We start from the raw sequence: 18,394 nt of genomic DNA, 5'->3' as shown, positions 1-18,394 counted from the left end.
ACCATCCACACTAGTGATTAGACTGATATAATCACATCAATAATAAAAAATAATGAGACTTTTAATTAGCCCAGTGATACTAAAGCCCATATGCACTTTGTAGCGCCTGTTCTGCTTTTCCAAGTCAGGTTTTGTATTATGTTGTGTATGTGCACCTCTCACCTACAGAAATTTGGCAATTTGTACCATCTCAAGTTGGTTGCTCTGGAAACTGGCTTCAATTTCTTCCAGTTTCACAGCAAGAGCTGCTGAACTCCAAGGCAAAGAAGCACAGCAGCTCTTATTCACTTGCTTCCCCAGGCCAATAAACTTGCCACAGGAGTGACAGATTATTTTCGTCTTTCTTACTCGCTCTGGGAGGCTAACCCCAGGAGGAGTTTATGACTGACTTGAGAAAACACTGAAGTCTTTCAATACCTTTCACAAAAAGAAGCTGAAATAGAAAATCTATCACAGGGCAGAACAGTATCAGACATCTTCCTGAGAGTCAGAAGGGGGCTATATAGAGGGGATCTATAGAGGGTTACAGAACCAGGATAATTTTCCTAAAGAGAGCCCTTCTATCTTGTGCCTCTCTTCTAGTTCCCAAACCTGTGACCACTGACATCATACTTTTCTGCAATGACTGTCTGATATTTTTTACAGATTGTTGATTGCTATATTATCAGTCATTCATTTCATGTCTTCTGAGCTCCTTCTTTCACCAAGCCATTCATCAAAAAGTCTGGAATAGCTCAGGCACCCAAAAAACCACATCCTGCTAGCACAGGACATAGCAGGGAGCATTTCAACACGCAGGAAAGCACAGCTTTTCTTACCACATTTTCCTGCTTGTGTCAGGCTGTGTGAGGTGAGGCTGTCAAAAAGTGTCCCTTTCCTATCTCCTCTCCCCTCAGGGAGCTGACACAGACTAATTGCAAGAAGTGTGGGGTACCCAGCCCTCTCTCAGGAAGGTGTGAATTACCTCCCCTGTGCCACATGGCCAGCCCTGTGCCTGGGCTGCTGGCATAGACAAGGCACCACTCCAGCTTCAGCTCTGCTAATTTGCTGTTTTATTAACATACAGGGGAGGAGAGAAAAGGCATGGGGGATGTCAGGAAACTCTCTGGTCTAATATGTGAGATCGTGTCCAAACTATCTCCTCAGCAGATGCCTTAAACTGCAGGGACTCTTCCTTTATAGAATATGACAGAGCAGGAACTCTGCAGCAGGGATGAGATCAACTGCCTCCATGCATTCAGAAAATAAAAAAGGTTCAGAAACTATTGTTTCACGTTTCTGTTAGGTAGTTGTTCTGTATCAGCTTGAAGCCTACCACCACTCTGCTGAAGTCACACTTTTATTAAACTACTTGGAAGTTGCTTCGACAGCTTAAATAGACTTAATAAATCCTTTAATTATGGGTATTTCAGCAGACAGAAGCTGCCACAAAATACGAGATTACTGGTTAGAGGCCTCAATATAACTGCTGTGCCAGCACAGCACTAGAGAAAACATCTGATACTAAGTATTTGATAAACACTAAGATTACACTGCCCATATGGGCTTGATGTAAAATTCTTCATGTCTAATTTGCACCAGTAGTATACACACAAATAGAGACCGAGAAAACATTCAGCTTTACTGTCCTCTTTCTGCAGCAACTTCATTCACATAGGAGTGGGGCAGCAAAATGCTAATATCTTTCTGTTATTGGTTTAACAATTTTTTTTAAATTATCTAAAGCAAATATAAGGTTTTTCCTCTAGCCAGAAGACTCAGGTAAGATAATGACAAGGCAAAACAGGCAGCCACAAGAGAGCTTTCAGAGCTCCAGACAAGTGCTCTTTTTAAGACACAGATATTTTTAGGGTCCAAGCTCTGCTTTAGTTCCTGTGGGGGAGCAGCATCAGTAGATTTAAGCACTGAGAGTTCATGCAGAGCACGTAAGAGGGTGCTGAAGAAAACCAGCCTCAGAGCATGTCCCACAAGCAAACATGAAGCACTGAACATCAGAACAGGCTCTCCGGGAAATGGTGGAGTCAGCATCCCTGGAATGTTCAAAAAACAAGTGGCTGTGGGATGTGGCATTTGCTATATGGGCACGGTGGCATTAGGTTTTATGATTCTATGAAGGAGGGCACAAGTGTCATGCTCCTGGGGAGACTTGGCAGGACAGTGGGCTGGCAGTGTGAGAGCTGGGTTGTTAAACACAGGGAAACAGAAGCAGTGATCTCATGGAATTAGAAACTGCTGAAACTCATGCAGATTCAGACAGGGAGATGCTGAGCTCTGTTGTCAGGATCCAGCCTTGATTTTGTTAATGAAATGGAAACAGAAATGCATCATAAGATGCAGAAAAGGCCTATCTGGTGTTCAAACCCTTCAGGATGCAAAAGCAATACAAGTTTCCTTTCCATAATGTAAGAGTCGGATTAAAATGGCACAGGAAAGAAATGAGGGCATGCTTACCTTTGTTCAGTTCCTTTTTCAGCCTTCCTTACAAGGAATTGTCATAAAATTGTTTTTATTTTTCAGATGTCACATTAACTCCAAAGATGCATCTCTTCACATGAGAGAGGAAACAGAACCTTCCCATCTCTTTTCCTCAAAACTTTCCCCTCTCTCCCAAGGGCATGAGACAAACAGTGCATTGCAAGGAAAGTCTCATACATCATTGACAAGCTCTGTATGCTTATGACTACATTGTCAGAGCTCTTCTTCAGTAATGCATGAAAACAAGAGAAAAGCCCTCCAGAGACAGGGGGCTTCAACTATTTACAGAGATGAAAGAATAAAGAGTTTGCTATTCTCACGTAACTAGCAAGTGGTTAGAGGGGGCACTCAACCCCACAGACAGATTTCCCTGAGTAAACTGGTGCTTCTTGTCATGGCAGTGACACTGGTTCAATCCACACTGTTTGAGACACAGAAACTAAGCCTCATCCAGAGCCAGCAGGTGAAGGTTACCTGTCCTCCCACCAATACAGATTCCACTGTCTTATGTTTTGGATGCTTTTCTCATTTTCTTGCCTGCTAAGTGTAAACAGCATCAGCTATGAGGGATTTAGAAATTTCAAGTAACTGAAAACAGACACAGGCTTTGAAGTTTATGTCAGATATAATTTAACAAAAATTCAAAATATATTTTTCTGACATATTTTTAAAAATTAAAAAAAATATTTGCCCATATCAGGTTAGAATTATTAAAAGCACAATTATAATGGAGCAATCTTCAAAAGTGACATTTCAAAACATCACCTCTTCTATTACAGTGAAGATCATGGTTCTAACATGTTTTCAAATACAGGCTTAACTTCAAATATTAATCAAGAAAACACTGAGTAGCAACACTTACTCCTCAGAAATCTACACATCTCCCAAGGTCAGTCCTGGCCCATTGCTACCCTACCTTTTTTCTTGCACATTCATGTATTAACACAGGACTAAGAGAATTAAACCTGGTGGAGAATAGAACTGAGAAATATTATCAGAGGAGAAAGACAACTGGGACATTTCCAAAACCAGAACTGTAGACTTACTGGCAACATTATCTGTATTTTCTGCCTTTCACACTCAGCTAGAGGCAGTAAAAGCCAAACCTCCCACTTCCACCAGCTCATACTGTACTTACACTGTATATAGCTGACCTTCCCCTGTCCTTCGAAGACATCAAAATTCAAATCAAGTTTTATCATTAGAGTATGCCCACAGTGGATTCCACCAGTAACTCTTACCCATCTCACAAAGTGGAGTAATTATCAGAACTATGTGAAAACTAATTAACGTCTATTAATATAGAGATTTATGAAAAAAATAACATAAAAAAACATGATCCAAGACAAGATTCAACAGTAACTAATCAGATGTTAATTGAGCCCTTTAAATCAGCATTTTCTTTTGTGCCTACACAACTAATACACAGGCAACATCCTTACACAATCTTTTAGCTGGGTTCCTCCAGAAGCACTGACAGCCTTGATGAGGATAGTCCTTGCTTCTGTCACACTGAATGATCCTGCTGTTATCTAGTTTTATTTTATTGATTTCTTCTTCTTGGCTTGCTTTTTGGACATGGCACCTAAAGCTGAAATGCCTTCTGATGTCTGAGGCAAGAGTAGTTTTCCAGACTGTGTTGGGTACTTGGTTTTCATAAGGACTTTAAACAGTGGCTGGGACAACATATGTTTCAGTTGTTTCTTCATCCCCTTCAGCATCTTTTGCTTCTGGCTTTCTTCTTGCTCGCTAGCTTTTCTTCCTGGGGGCAGAAATCAAAGATACAGAATGTTACAACAAGAAATAAACTTGTATTGCAGGTGTTTGTAAGACCTGATAAGGGCAGATGCTGACCCCAGCTTTCTCTAAGAAGGTCACTCAACTCCCAGTCATCTGCGACATTTTCAGATCACCCAGGCTGTTCACAAGGTAATGAGATCAAGAAGAATCCCGACTACTGAGTAACCATAGTTAAGGCCTGAACTGAGGAGAAAAATTAAATCAAAGTTGCTGTAAGGTAAAATTGAAAGCACATGACTGAATCTTTTGTAACTGTGTAAGAGGCACTTCACTCACGGCAGGAATGACTGGGAGTTTAATTGGTCTCCAACAAGCCACACAAGAATTAAGAGACTGAGTACCCTTTCAAGCATAAACCTGGCAAGTTTCTCGGTGGCAATTAGAAAGTGTTTCACTTGAGAGTCACAACTTACTTGGACTGGATGTGGTATTTGGAAATTCATTCCAAAGCACAGCATTCTCAGATTATGTCAAAACAAGACAGCAGAGTGCTAATTATCAGTGCTATTATTCAGACAGAGATGGTTAGTGTTTGCTTGCAAAGTGGTTGAGAAGCAGCTAGCCTACGCATGAATAAAGAAAGGCATTAATCTAAATATGTTTCAAAATTAAGGCATTGGCATATTTAGCAGCTAACAGGTTAGAGCCAGACTAATCTGAAGTGACCTCTGCAGCAACTCTATTCAGCCTGCCTTCAAAAAACTGATAGGAAATCATACCTTCAGCTCCCAAAATATGAACACACAATGGGGCATTTTAGAGTGCATCTAAGCTTTGCAAAACTTCATGGCATTGAACTAATAGCCACTTGCAGTTGTACAGCCCTACACATTCTCTCAGCTACAGCCTACAAAACATTTAATTTTAAAAATGTAAGAACTTATTTACTTGTAACAAACCACCAAAAACCTCATCAACTTCAATATATGTATCGGCCATTTAGCCCACACAGCTCAACCTACTTAAGGCTCACATAATATTTGGTGTTCCCTAGCACTTCCTGGTTGTTCCCACACAGAGCTGTCAGGCTCCTGTCCTCATGCCTGACTACAAGAGAGTGGGAGAGAGAAGCAGAAGTGTGGAAACAGCCTTCTCTATGACAAGAGGGGACAAGACTCAAATCAGGACATACTGGGCTGCTTAGATTACTCTGGAATGCTTGCCAGAAACTCAACAGTTCCGGTCCTACAACATGTAGACTTGTCTGCAACTTGCCAGAACTGTCACACCTCACTTCTCAGCTCCAGCTGCATGATCATCCTGAAAACACCACTAACAACCATGCCTCAACAACACTCCTTTCCTTCCTCTCCACCCCTGCTCTGCAGCTTTTGAAGCTTCTCTGCCTTGGTGGGTCTTCTTCTGGACACCTGGGCTATGGGCCCTACTGAGCATACCCATGAAAAAAACATTTTCTACTTGCCCATCAACATGTCATCATCAAGATCCATCTCAAGAGCCTCTGCAGCTTGATGGAGCCAGGAGTTGTGTTGCTTTGCCCGACTGTTGAAAAATTCTGCCTTCTCAATCTGCCTTGCCAAATTCATCCGTTCCTGCAATGAAAAGTACATTTACACATTATGATCTGCTTTAAATGTGGGGTACTTTAGCAGAGTAAGTGTTTGAGAGCATGCACTACAATGCAACTGGTACAGAGACACTTTTGTTCCCTATTCACATCCCAGCTAATAAACACATCATCATTCACGAGCATTTTCCTTCCTTAGATCCATGACAGAATCTGACTTCTAAAACATCTCACTACTAAACATACCTGAATGTTAACTCAACATTTTATGAATGAATCATTATAACACTTGAGAGACATCAAGAACAAACCATGATTCAGATACCAATCATTTCCAAGTTACATACTTATATAGTTCAGATTGATCTCAAGAGTTATTAATCGCAGCAGTAAGGAGCAGCCACTACTTTCATTCCACTCTGAAGAAAGTAAACTCCTGCAGGCCATATGGAAGGAACAGATCATATTTTCAGGAATGGATCTTGTTTAGGCACAGGACAGAATGTCCTGTCCTTCTTCCCAGCTACACACAGGTGGAACAAAGATGTCCAGCAAACTTGACCTGACCTGCAGGATTCCAGCTGGCCCAAACAAATAACTAATTCACTGTGGAAAGAAAATCTGCACTTACAGTAATTATGAACCAACCAGAAACAAGTTCTGCTCTTTGGAATGTGCCTGAAGTTGCATAAAACAAAACCATGCATGAATTGGAATAGTCAGGTGCTGCACAGTAACAACAGCAGCCAGGACTGCCAGTGTAATTACTACAGAGAGAGAGAGAGAAGAAGTAACACTTGCAGTGGACTACTAAGTCAGTCATTTGTTAGATCATTACAAGAAATTTAAAGTAAGTTTTTCCACCTCTGTAAAATTTAAGTCCTCTTTAAATCTGTCCTGGTTCAACAATTCTATTCCTCTCAAGTGAAACCCCTTCAGACTTTTCTGAACTTGAATGAAGGCATGCAAAAAGGAGGGAAGGAGTGTGCCAACGGGACAGACATAAAGAACCAGCAGCACTATTAGTTCCAACTACAATGACTTTGTGATTAAACCCAGGAAAAAGTGTAAATAAGATAGCACTGTTGCAAGGGTTTATGAGGCTGGAGTCCTGCAACTACAATTACAAAGATCTCTTCTGGGGAGAGGAGCACTATTACAGATAGGAGAGATCATTGTGAGATGGTGACAGGAAAAGGAAAGTGTAGAAATAATATTTATTTGCCCATTAATTGATAGAGCATGAAAAGAGCCAACAACTTCTCATCAAGAAACACAGAATGAACCTCTGAAGCAGCAGTCTTCAAAATAACAGATTTCTCTCAGTAACTAGAAACATTTAGTGGGTGGAAGGGGGCAATGGGGGAGATAGGGGTGGAAATCAGATTCTCTTCATTACTACCAAGAGAAGAAGAAAATCAATCCATCAAAGCATTTATTTGATTTTCTCTCCTCTTTCAGAAAGCTGCATTTCCTGAAAGAAATACCCTATTTGCAGCAATATTTGCTGGGTTTTTAAACTTCCTGTCATTATTCCCAAGGTGAAGATACTGCTGTTGCCACTGGGGTAGACCCTGGGCTCAGTCCAATCCAAATAGGTAAGCCTGAATCAAAATACCATGAGGAAGACACCTGCTGCATTATCTGACTGCCTGCACTCTTCCCTGTTCTCAAATGGCTGTGTAATATTCAGAAATTTCTACCCCAGCTGGATTTCTTTAAAATCTAGTATTTAAATATGTCCCATTTGTGTATTACTGACCATCCAAACTGCTAAGAGAATGCTGACATGAAATAGTCTCCTATTAAAGAAGCAGAAAATCTGCAGTGACTAACTAGATGCTTTCTAAAACACACTGTTTTGTAAATTCTAACCATTGTCTGTCTTGTGAGTTAGTGAATGACTGAATCCTCTTTAAAATGGGCAATAACCTAGGAAAGAGAAACACACTCAGTTTGACAGGGTTCAGTGGCAGCTGTGGCCTCACAGTACAAGAACTTTTAGAAAAGCAGACAACTCACAACTTCAGATGGGAAGAGGCAGGTGAAGACCACTGAATATCCCTGAACCTGCTACTGTTCTCTAGTCTGTTCCTAACATAAGAGGCTTTAAACAATGTACTTAGCAGAGCCATCCCAGCTCCACACCTCCAAAATATATCCACTTCCCTATACTGTTTCTGGAAAAACATAAGTCATGTTTATATTTGAACAACTTTCTTGGGCCAGTTATTGATGAGAAATCATAGATATTGATTAAAAAAATATGAAGTGCAATTAACTTAATTTTCTAATCCAGATCCTTAAGAGTAAATTTCATCTGAAACCTAGAAAGAACACAACAGGCAATATCATATCAGTAATATAAATAAACAAGCAACTACTCAGGCTGCAAAAAGACTGTTATTTCTTTACCTTAATAGAAGTCATGCACTTGGCATCAACTGGGAAAAATGGCAGCTCTTCACTCTTCTCCAATGTTTTATAGATTTTCCGAAAATTGATCAAGTCCTCGGGGCCAATCAGCAGCAGGCTGAGGCCTTCACTGGCAGCTCGGGCCGTTCGGCCGCTTCTGTGCACGTACAGCTCCGAGGTGCGAGGGACCTGCAAGAACCCAGAGAGCCATGCAGCTGGCCAGCACAGCTGCCAGCAGCCTGGCATGCCTTGGACAAGAGGCTGCCAAAGAATTTTGGGTTTTACACACGCAGTACATTGCACGTAACAAAGATGAAAATAATGTAAAAGACGACGTCAGGACACACTTTGTGTTCTCCGATCCAGAATTTTTCCTTGCATAATCTTTTGTGATCTCTCCTAACTTCTGACCTTCTACCATTTCACTTGCAAAGCAGGAAAATATTTTATGTGTCCTCAGAGAAGAGTTATAAGGCTGAGTAATTTGACACCTTTGGATATAAAAGGTAAGCAAAAAGCAAGGAGGATCCTATCTATTATGTAATTTCTGACACGTAATCACACATTCATAAAGTGTTACCTATTGCAGTCAGTTACTGCAGAAAGGAGATCTTTACAAAGCACTAAGGACAGTTCAATGATTTAATCTCTATACTTGGGACTATACTATATATGGGACCAAGAATTACAGCTTTACAATGCTCGGGATTTGGGTCAGCAAGAACTCATCAAACCAAAACAGTAAAAGGAAAAACATTAAAAACGCTTAACCTGGTAGTGGATGACATGCTGGACATTAGGAATATCAAGACCACGAGCTGCAACATCTGTTGTCAAGAGGACACAGCTGAGAAAAGAGACAAAATTTAATGAACATAAAATTGAAGAGCAAATAATTTGCCAAGGAACATAAAATACAGCAGCCTAGAATTCCACCACAGCAGGTTAAGAAACACGTTTATACTGTATTATCTGTAGGACATATGCATTCTGTTTGCCCTTACAGAAACAATACCTAATGCACCTCAAGGGCGGTCTTGAAACAATAATTCTTAGAATAAAATTTAAAATGCAAGTGTTGCCTTCAGCAAGTCTATTCTCCTTTCAATATATAAATGCACTACCTCACTGGATCCTGTTTTCCTATATTTTTCTCCTCTCTCAGTTCACAAAAATGCTAGAAAAAATTGCTATTCAATCAGGAAGGGGGAGCACATGCCCCTGCATTACACTTTTCAGTGCACTGTCCAGGTTTTAAAGAATTTCTTTAGCTTGCTTTGACGCCACCATTAACAACACAGTTGATCCTCTGGCAGTACAGACATGTTATTAAAAGTTTCACCAGTTGAGAAAAATCACATTACTAACATTATCTATTTAAGTAACAGTTTTTGGGGGTGAGGTATCTTCTACCAGCTTGCACTCAAATACACTCTCAGTATATTAAAACCTAGAAATAAAGAGGGGAGTTCTCTTCTAACAATTACTATTTCTCCTTATCCCTAGACAAGATGAACAAAAATGTTGTTCTTTTATACAAGCAGTCTCTACAGAGACAAAAATCTCCACAGGATATGGAACAGTTTGTTTTAAAAAAGTCTCCCAGCAACTGAAATAAGTAAATTTTATTTAATGGAAATTCGTTAAGATTTTATGGCATCTGACTGCATTTTCTATTGCTAAAAGGTTCAAAGCAGAAATAACAACAGAAAATTCTACAGCTTGCAATCTGTAGAAGGCAATGAGAGATGGTCTCATAGATTTCTTTCCTGCCTTGAAAATCTGCAGTCTCTGAAAACACTTCACCTGACCTATGCAAATGCTATCAACACATTTGCCAAGGGATGCTGCAGCTCCATCACAGCAATTCAACCTCTGCTCTCCATGCCTGGATCTATTAACAAGGTACAAACTCCCAGACAGCACGCAGCAGTTCACAGCAGGACTAAACTGTGAGGCTTCTGGACTATGTAAGTAATGACACTAAAAATCTCCTCCCAAAGGCCATGCCAAAGACAACCCAAAACAATGTTTCCTACAATGGCAGGACAGGTCTGTTTGGGTAAGCCCTGGCTGCCCACTACTGCTGCTGAAATGCACAACTGTGCTTTCTTCTGCACTGCTCAAAGATACTTTGACTCTCAGGATACTTATTTATATAATTAAACCTGCAAATGAGTAGTAAGTGGTTAGTTTTCTGATGGTTTAGGGAGATTCAATACCTTACAGAGGATCAAATGAGCTGCAGAGCAAAGACTTGGGCAGAGCTGTGCAGGACAGATCTAAAAAAATGTCTGAAAACAAGGCGAGTGACAGCTCCTTCAGCAGCAACAAGCTCCTGGACCACAGGGTATTTCAGGCTTTCAGGACCTCAGGAGGTCTCTAGTAACATCTTCTCTTCAAAGCAGGATGAGCTGCAAGACTGGACCAGGTTGCTCAAGGCTTCTATCCAACTGAGCCTCAAAAAACTCCAAGACAAGCAGCCTGTTCCTATGCTCAACTGTCCTCACCGAGAAAAAACTCTTTCTCATATCCAGCCTGAATCTCTTATTTCAACTTGCATCCATTACCCCTCATCCTCCCATCAAGCACCACTCTGAAAAGCCTGGCTCCTTGTTTTGGATAACCTTCTTTTATGGTGTCAGAGGGCTGCCATTAGCTCTCTACAAAATACGTTTCCCAGGTAATACAAACACCCAGTCCCTTCAGCCTCCTCTCTTGCAAAGCCAGTGCTTCTTGAGTATCTTGGTGGTCTTCCACTGAATTTGTTCCAGTTCATCACCTTAACTGTGAAATCTCATCCTTAATCATTAATATCTTTGGCTCATGAACAGGGGACTCACATCCTCAGTGAACTTCCCCAGCCTGCTCCTACTCTAACAGAGTTGTTTCCCCTCACCACCACCCTGTATGCAATTTCCTCTTTTCTCTACTAGGAAGTTAAAAATCAACTCACCTCTCTCGATCAGCAAACCTTTCCAGGTTTTTCAGCCTTTGCTTTTGGTGCATGTTGGCATGCAAAGGAAGGGGATCACAATTTAAGATTGTGAGGAGAGAACTGAGGCGTTTTACACAGTCTATGCTGTTTGCAAAGACCATGGTTCTTCCTGGATACTGGAGAAGAAAGTAATAGAGATAATAGTCCTTCTCATTTGTGTTACAGTGGATTCTGGTTTCTGTCAGTGTCTCAACAGTGGCCTCTTTCCTTGTTAAGTCTATTACTTTGGCTTTGCCCTTTATTCCTACTTTTTCCATTAACAATTCTAGTTTGGTCTTCTTGTCCATCTTTTTAGCATTCTTTTTTTGTAAAACTCTTGCGGGAGTCTGATGGACTAAAGTCAAAGTGGCAGAAAAAACAAAAGTCTGTCGTCGAGGGTTATACTGTGAATCATTTAAGACTTCCAGCAACTGAGACAGCTCTAAGAAGTGACCTTTCTCAACCATTCGGTCTGCTTCATCAATCACAAGGCACCTGTCAAGTAGAAAACACACAGTAAAAATACACTTGTGCAGCTAAATACAAACCTGATACATTTAAGAACAACTTTTCCTGCTAAACACATAAAGGATGTTATGCATATAAAACCAAAAGTAACACCAGGCATGCTGGGGCAGCTACAGTAGCCTTTCCTTTTGAAAAATCAGGTTTTTACTACTGTTTTTAACTGACATTTCCCTCCATCAAAATAACCAATGTGCATTTCAATAAAATACTGACACAAAAATAGGTCTTGTGCAGTCTAAATTATTTAATCTGTTTGTAAACCTAATCAGTATGCAGGGCTGCCCAGTTCAGTATCCAGCAGTTATCTGAAGAGGCACCTTTACCTGAGCTCACGAAGATTTGAAAGATGTGGGTGTCTGTCTTTAACTAACTCCCACAGACGGCCTGGGGTTGCAATTACAATTTCTGGCTTTCGATTCAGTACACGTTCTTGCTTCTGTGCAGCCATGCCTCCTACTAGGATTGCAGTCTTAATACCTAGAACATATAAATAACAGATTTTATTTCACTAATTTACCAGTGCATGTTTTTATATATATATATATCTACTTCATGTGCTTTAAACAGTCTACATTGCAACTTTCAACAAGCATTTTGGCCAGGAAACTTCAGGAGTTTTAGGCAACATTGAGCATACAGAAATGCATTCAATTTCACAGAAAATTCCTTATTATAGTTAGATGCCAAGAATTAGTGCACAGGTCTTTCAACAGCATGAAGAATCACATCCATAGATGTTAGTTTTGTTTACAAATATTTCAGAGTCTTGTGCTTTGTCAATTATATTTGCATGAACAAACATATTCCTGTTAAGAATAACCAGAATATCCTTTCAAGAATAAGACTGAGAAATGCTTGTCTTGCCAAGCAGCTGCTTATTTGCTATGGAATAATCGTTCCATGTATGCTCCCACCTGATTACTTGCACAGTAGCACAGACCTCATTAGCTCTAAGTAGTTTGCAGAGGTACTAAAAGGAATTTATCTTTGGAAGCAGACTCCACACATGGCTTATTTCACCCTATTTCTTCAAAGGATACACTGGCCCATGATGAACTCAATACTACTGTGCAAGACCCTTCCAATATCCAAGCTTCCACTGATCTCTCTTCTGGACTACTTCTGAAACACTACAGCAGTTTTTTTTTCCCAAAGTGAGTTTGAGGCAATAAAAAATCCACATCAAAATATTGTCTCTCCTGCTGCAGCAACTAAATTATCACTTGGGCAGCAGATTTTTATACATAAATAGCACTGCTCCTATCAGAACTATATGACATAAATTGATTATTTCAGCCTAGCAGTTAAAATAAGCCCTGTAATCAGATGCAGCACGGCAGGACGGCAGGACATACAGACACCAAAGGAAGATGGGTGTCTGTTGCACTACATATGTAGTGTGTTGCACTACATATCCTCTTTAATATATAAACAATTACTGGTACGGGAAAAGTGGAGAGAATTGGGAAAAACTCTCAGTCTTCAACAGTTTCATGTCCTCACTCATTCACTTAATGTACTGACTTCTGGTTTAGAAAGGAAAGGAAGAGGAGGGAATTGCTTTTGTCAGGCATGTTACTCAGTAACACTTCTGTGGCTTGACTCCTGCTGGAGGTAAGTCAGATCTCTACCCTAAATATTTATGGCCATAACTTTCTTTTTTATTAGAAAGAAAAAAGTTATACATATACAATATATAGAAAGATTGATATACTTGTTAAAAATGAAATTATTATATATATAATCAAAATATTATATATCATGAAATTATTAATTATTTATAGCCTACATTATCCAGAACTAGAACAAGGTTAGCTGTTGCCAGGTATCTAGTACTGATTCTGTGGTGTGAGAGCAGGAATCAATACCTATTTGAAGGAAGACTAATTTAAAACAAAACAGCTCACATTAACTGCTTATTTCCATGTGCATCTCACTAAAGAATCGCCATGCATTTCTCACACATCAGTGGCTAAAAACTCTAACCCCTCAAAAGCTATACTAATTTTATGATTTTATGGAAGTGTGGCACACATTCTGGCTCAATACCAACGCCAAGATCCAAAACCAGTCTAATCTGGCTATGGAACATGGCCTGTGGGATTTACATACCTGTAAACTTTGCAACTGCATCAATGTGGTGCTTTACTTGTACAGCTAATTCTCTTGTAGGAGTAAGGACTAGTCCTAAAAGAGGTCTCTTTTTATCGGAGTTAACAGTATGTGTCTGGTCATCGGAATCAAATTTAACATTTTCCAGCACCTTCACACAGCCTGTTGTGAAAGATGCATCATCTTCATCTCCACTATCTTCAGCCTGCTGATGGGTTAGTTTTTCTGCTTCATCCTCATTTTCCCATCTTGGTTCATCATGATGCTGATGGGACTCTTTAGAAACACTGCCATTTCTGATTGTTGAATTATTTGATTTTTGCCACTGCAGCACAGAGTGAATCATCGGAATTGCAAATGCAAGCGTTTTGCCACTTCCTAAAGAAAAAAAAACAAACAAGAATAATAACACAGACTGACAAGTCATTTATTTGAAAATATGAGAGTGAGCAGTGTGTGAGCCAATCACACACTGTTCTTAAAACACACCATTGTAACAGTTGCAAACTCATGATCTTTTTAAGACCAGAAACTTGCAGCAGTAGCATCTTTTCTCCTGTTCCCTTTATACATCTCCATTCCCCTGTTTCTGGGGAACAGGTAATTTTCCAATCTCTAGCAGGTCAGGCATATTTATTTGTTCTAAAAGTGTTTTTAAAAAGCTGCAGTTGCAGTCAAGATATTTTTAAAGACTTGTATGCCCATAAGGAGAATACCATGCCCTAATTGAAAGTTCTAATCAACATTCTCCAAATAAGGGAATAGCAAATGAGGCCAAGGACAAACTGGAATGCACTTGAAGGATTAGCTTCCATCTTCAATTTATAGTCTGTGTTTACAACTTTCCAAGATACTGTATTTTGAAATACTCTGCTGTCTAATTTCCTGATCTAGCACTGGGTCATATTTTTATAATCAGAACACATACATCTAATTTAAAAGAGAGAATCCACTTTGGAGAGACAAGGCTTTTCAAAAGCAAGTTTAATTGCAAGGGTTCACTGTACTAACTGCAAGTTGCATCCCTGCCACATATTCCCTTCTGAGCTGTCAGTAATAAAGACATTAGGACAAGCATGGCAGCACATCCACCCCAGCTAAGCTTTTCAGATGTAGCAGTTCACTAATCATAAAAGCAGCATCCAGAGTACAAGACACTATTACACCATGCCTGTAATAGGCCACTGCTGGAAAGCAGTCCTGTGCAAATCTCATCTCAGTTCCTTCCGTATCAAAAAGCTGTGAAGGTTTGCCTAGCAACACAGAATTTTGCCTGTTTAAGGGAAGAACCTTAATGTGAGTTAATACAGATAAGCCTAGTGTCAACATCCTGGCCAGTGTTGCTGCAAAGTCTTGTATCCACTAATCCACCTTTCTGCATGGCTGGGAGGTATTTAATGACTTCTGCCTGCACTTGAAGTGGAAAATATTTATAACCTGCATTTAGAATACATACAATAAAGTTCTGGTAATACAGAATATCTGTTTTTAGAGGTGAAGACCACCGCTGATTTTGAATTAAACATAATGCAGTTTGCTGGTGCAAATGTCAGTACTGCACCCAGACAGATTATGGCTGTGATAATCAGGACTATTCTACAGGCACTAGATTCACTCACAAATTAAACAAATTATCACCTCACAGGACATGTTATCTTTATAAAACACAAACTACATAGCACAGACAGGCATGCAAAACCAGGAAGAAGGAATGTCTTGGTACTACAGTTCAAGCCAATTTGTGCTCTTTTAAACAGTTTCATATTGTATAATTTCACATAGATTTGGCTCCTTAACCAGAAACGTCACTAGTTCTACACAGTAATGAATAGCAAGGGTTAGACCCACTGCAAAAACAAGCCTTGACATTCCCTTTGTCTGATCTGCACATGGATCTACTGCCATGTCAAAATCTTCCCAGACTTCCCAATCTTGCTACCAAAAAAGATTAATAGTTCTTTAACTTCACATATTCCTCCCTCAGGCCCAATGCTAAGAGGTGCTGCAGGATGCACAAATAAGAACTATAAAGTTTCAATCTCTCCCAGCTGCAGCACCTCTTAACAGGCAATTGTCCACATCTCCCAAGTTTGAAGTTTTCTCCCAAGGAACATGATGATCCAATGGAGAGAATCTGGATTTCACTAATGAAAGAATAAATGACCAAAACACATTCCTACTACCTCAGGGTTATATAAAATTATAAAGCAACAACACAGCCTGCCAACAACCATGCTTTCCGTTCTGCAGCTAGAGAGGAATCTGCTTACCAGCACTGCCAAAATGGCACTTTCTTGCAGTACAAAAACACCATTTAAATTTTCAGTTCCATTTTTAAAAACACTCCCTGTGGGGGCTTTCTAATCTTACTAAAGCTAATAGCATCAACACAGCTTCTAATTAAAATAAAAATGCAAATGACTGCATATCTTATTAGTTACTATACCTTCTTGCTGGAGAGAAGTAAATGACTTTACAGAGAAGCACTGAGATAAAGCAACTGGAACAGATGAAAACAATGTAAAGGAAGCTTTTAAACTAAGGCAGCTTCCAATTGTGCTTCCTATCTCTAGATGTTTTAAGGAAAAAAATGTTGCTAAAGGCAAAACTTCAAAGCTATGAATCACAAACAAAGTTTGAGGGAACATAATGTTCAGAAACTTCATAGCATTAAGTAAACAAGTAGCTATAACACATTTCATGAAGGCTAGCAAAGCTCAAAGCATGAGCTGAGCACAAGATGGATGTGACTCTACCTCTCAAATCATTAATGAAATAACTCACTTTAAACACAAGCAGGGAGAAGGGCTGGTGACAACATACAGGCAAAGCCTGGGGACAGAGCACAGGGTGGGCCCGTTTTGCTCTGAGGAGGACCTGGGTCATATTCACATTTAACACTGTGCCCAGTGTTTATTACTGCTCCACACCAGCACGAATTATCTCCACAGGAACCTGGGAGCACGAGTTTGGCTGCTGCAGAAATGACCCTGTTTGCTTCAATAATTCTGCCTTTTGCAGAGTATCACCTTACCATTCCCAAAACAGGAAACAGTCTGAGAAAGAGGAAAAGAGACTTCTGCCAAAAGCATAGAAACTCATTGAGACTTCAGAGCTTTGCACGCTTTGTAAAGATGGGAGTTCCCATGTTTATAAACATGTAAGTTTCAAAATTTTAAAACTCTACTAATACACTGGATATGCAAAAGACAAAAGCTCTTTTCTTGTAATACAGAAAAATTGCTTCTTCTGCATATAAAAACTTGCAACCCTAGGCTATATTTTAAGGAGAGAAACCGGATGCTCCCAGCATACACCGTCAGTTGAACAGACTTGTACCTGTTTCTGCAGCACCAAGAACGTCCATATTATCCCGAATGGCAGAAGGTAAGGCTAAGGCTTGAATGGGAGTTGGAGCACTAAACCCCAGGTAGCTCAAAGCCTGCAACACTGGCTCAGGTACAAACAGGTCTTTCCATGCAGACACATCAGCTTTTTGGTCAGTTGAGGCAGATAAAACTTCTGTTGTCCAGTTTTTGACTTTTTTAGAAGTAGCTACTGATGGAAGGGCTTCCTGTGCTTGAAAAGCCTTGTTTTTAGGTACCTTCTTTTTCTTCTTCTTTGGAGTGTCTCTTCTGCTTGACATGCTCTCAGTCACAGGTCCATGGTCTTCACAATTAGCTTCTTCAATTATTTCATTACACTTTGCCTCTTTATCAACCAGCACATCCATTTCTGCTGCATTAGGAGTATTGCCTTTATCTGTTTGGCTTCTCAGATCTTTGTTTTTCTTTTTCTTTTTTGGAGGCACGACAGGTTCTTCCACCTCCTCATTGCCTTCTTCAGAAGCACTCTCAGCCTCTCTCTTCTTCTCTTTTACTTTCCCCACTTTGGAAGAACTTACAAGCTTGTACTCTGTGAGTTCCTCCAAGCACACTATATCTTGAAACTCCTCCTCAGCAAATAGATTGGGGTCGATCGGCACGGTTTTCCATTCTCCTACTACTTCAATGCCTTTTCGCTTCGATTTAAAGGAAGATCTAAATCTTCCTCCTTTTCTGGCCTTCATTTTTTACCTAAAAAAGAAACCGAGGGAGAAAAAAAAAAAGGCCTTCAAATACAAGGAATGGAGACCACCTTGATATTCAAGCAAACGGGAACCCATGGAATAATTATTTTACTTCTTCTTAAAATATATCAATAGCATAACTTAAATATAACTTCAAACTAATATATATATATATATATAGCTAAAATATAACTTGAATATAGCTAAATACAACAGGCAGGCCAGGCCTGCTGCATCCCTCCTGGAACACCTCCGGAGATAAAAGCAGACCGGCTGGATAAATCCCCGCAGCAGGCCGCCCACCCCGGGAACCACCGCAGCCGCGGCGGGCCCAGCACGGCCTCCGCCGCCACACGCGGGAGCTTCGGGCACTTGCTCCCCCCCCGCCCCTCGCTTACCGCACTCAGGAGCCGAGCCCCGGGACGGAGGAGGACGGAGGGGAACAGAGCGGGACCGAGCGGGACCGCGGGCCCTGCCCAGGCCCGGCTGC

At 40.4% G+C, this 18,394-nt stretch overlaps 1 protein-coding gene across 2 annotated transcripts; it reads right to left on the bottom strand.

Moving 5' to 3' along the window:
- Window positions 1-3,081: 3,081 nt before the first annotated feature.
- Window positions 3,082-18,394, bottom strand: DDX24 (DEAD-box helicase 24). Of its 2 annotated transcripts, none has more exons than XM_053981082.1 (9): window positions 18,308-18,394; window positions 17,175-17,911; window positions 13,836-14,213; window positions 12,047-12,200; window positions 11,175-11,690; window positions 8,990-9,065; window positions 8,219-8,407; window positions 5,695-5,828; window positions 3,082-4,233 (listed from the first exon to the last, which is right to left on the bottom strand). In XM_053981082.1, the coding sequence occupies exons 2-9, from the start codon at window positions 17,902-17,904 to the stop codon at window positions 4,014-4,016; spliced, it is 2,397 nt and encodes a 798-aa protein (XP_053837057.1). In that variant the 5' UTR covers window positions 17,905-17,911; window positions 18,308-18,394; the 3' UTR covers window positions 3,082-4,013. The 2 variants fall into 2 exon arrangements, with proteins under 2 accessions (XP_053837057.1, XP_053837056.1); XM_053981081.1 differs by having other exon boundaries at window positions 18,303-18,391.

The sequence above is a fragment of the Vidua macroura genome, chromosome 6, assembly GCF_024509145.1.
Source record: "Vidua macroura isolate BioBank_ID:100142 chromosome 6, ASM2450914v1, whole genome shotgun sequence".
NCBI classification, from domain to species: domain Eukaryota; kingdom Metazoa; phylum Chordata; class Aves; order Passeriformes; family Viduidae; genus Vidua; species Vidua macroura.
This window is presented reverse-complemented; position numbering and strand designations above follow the sequence as displayed.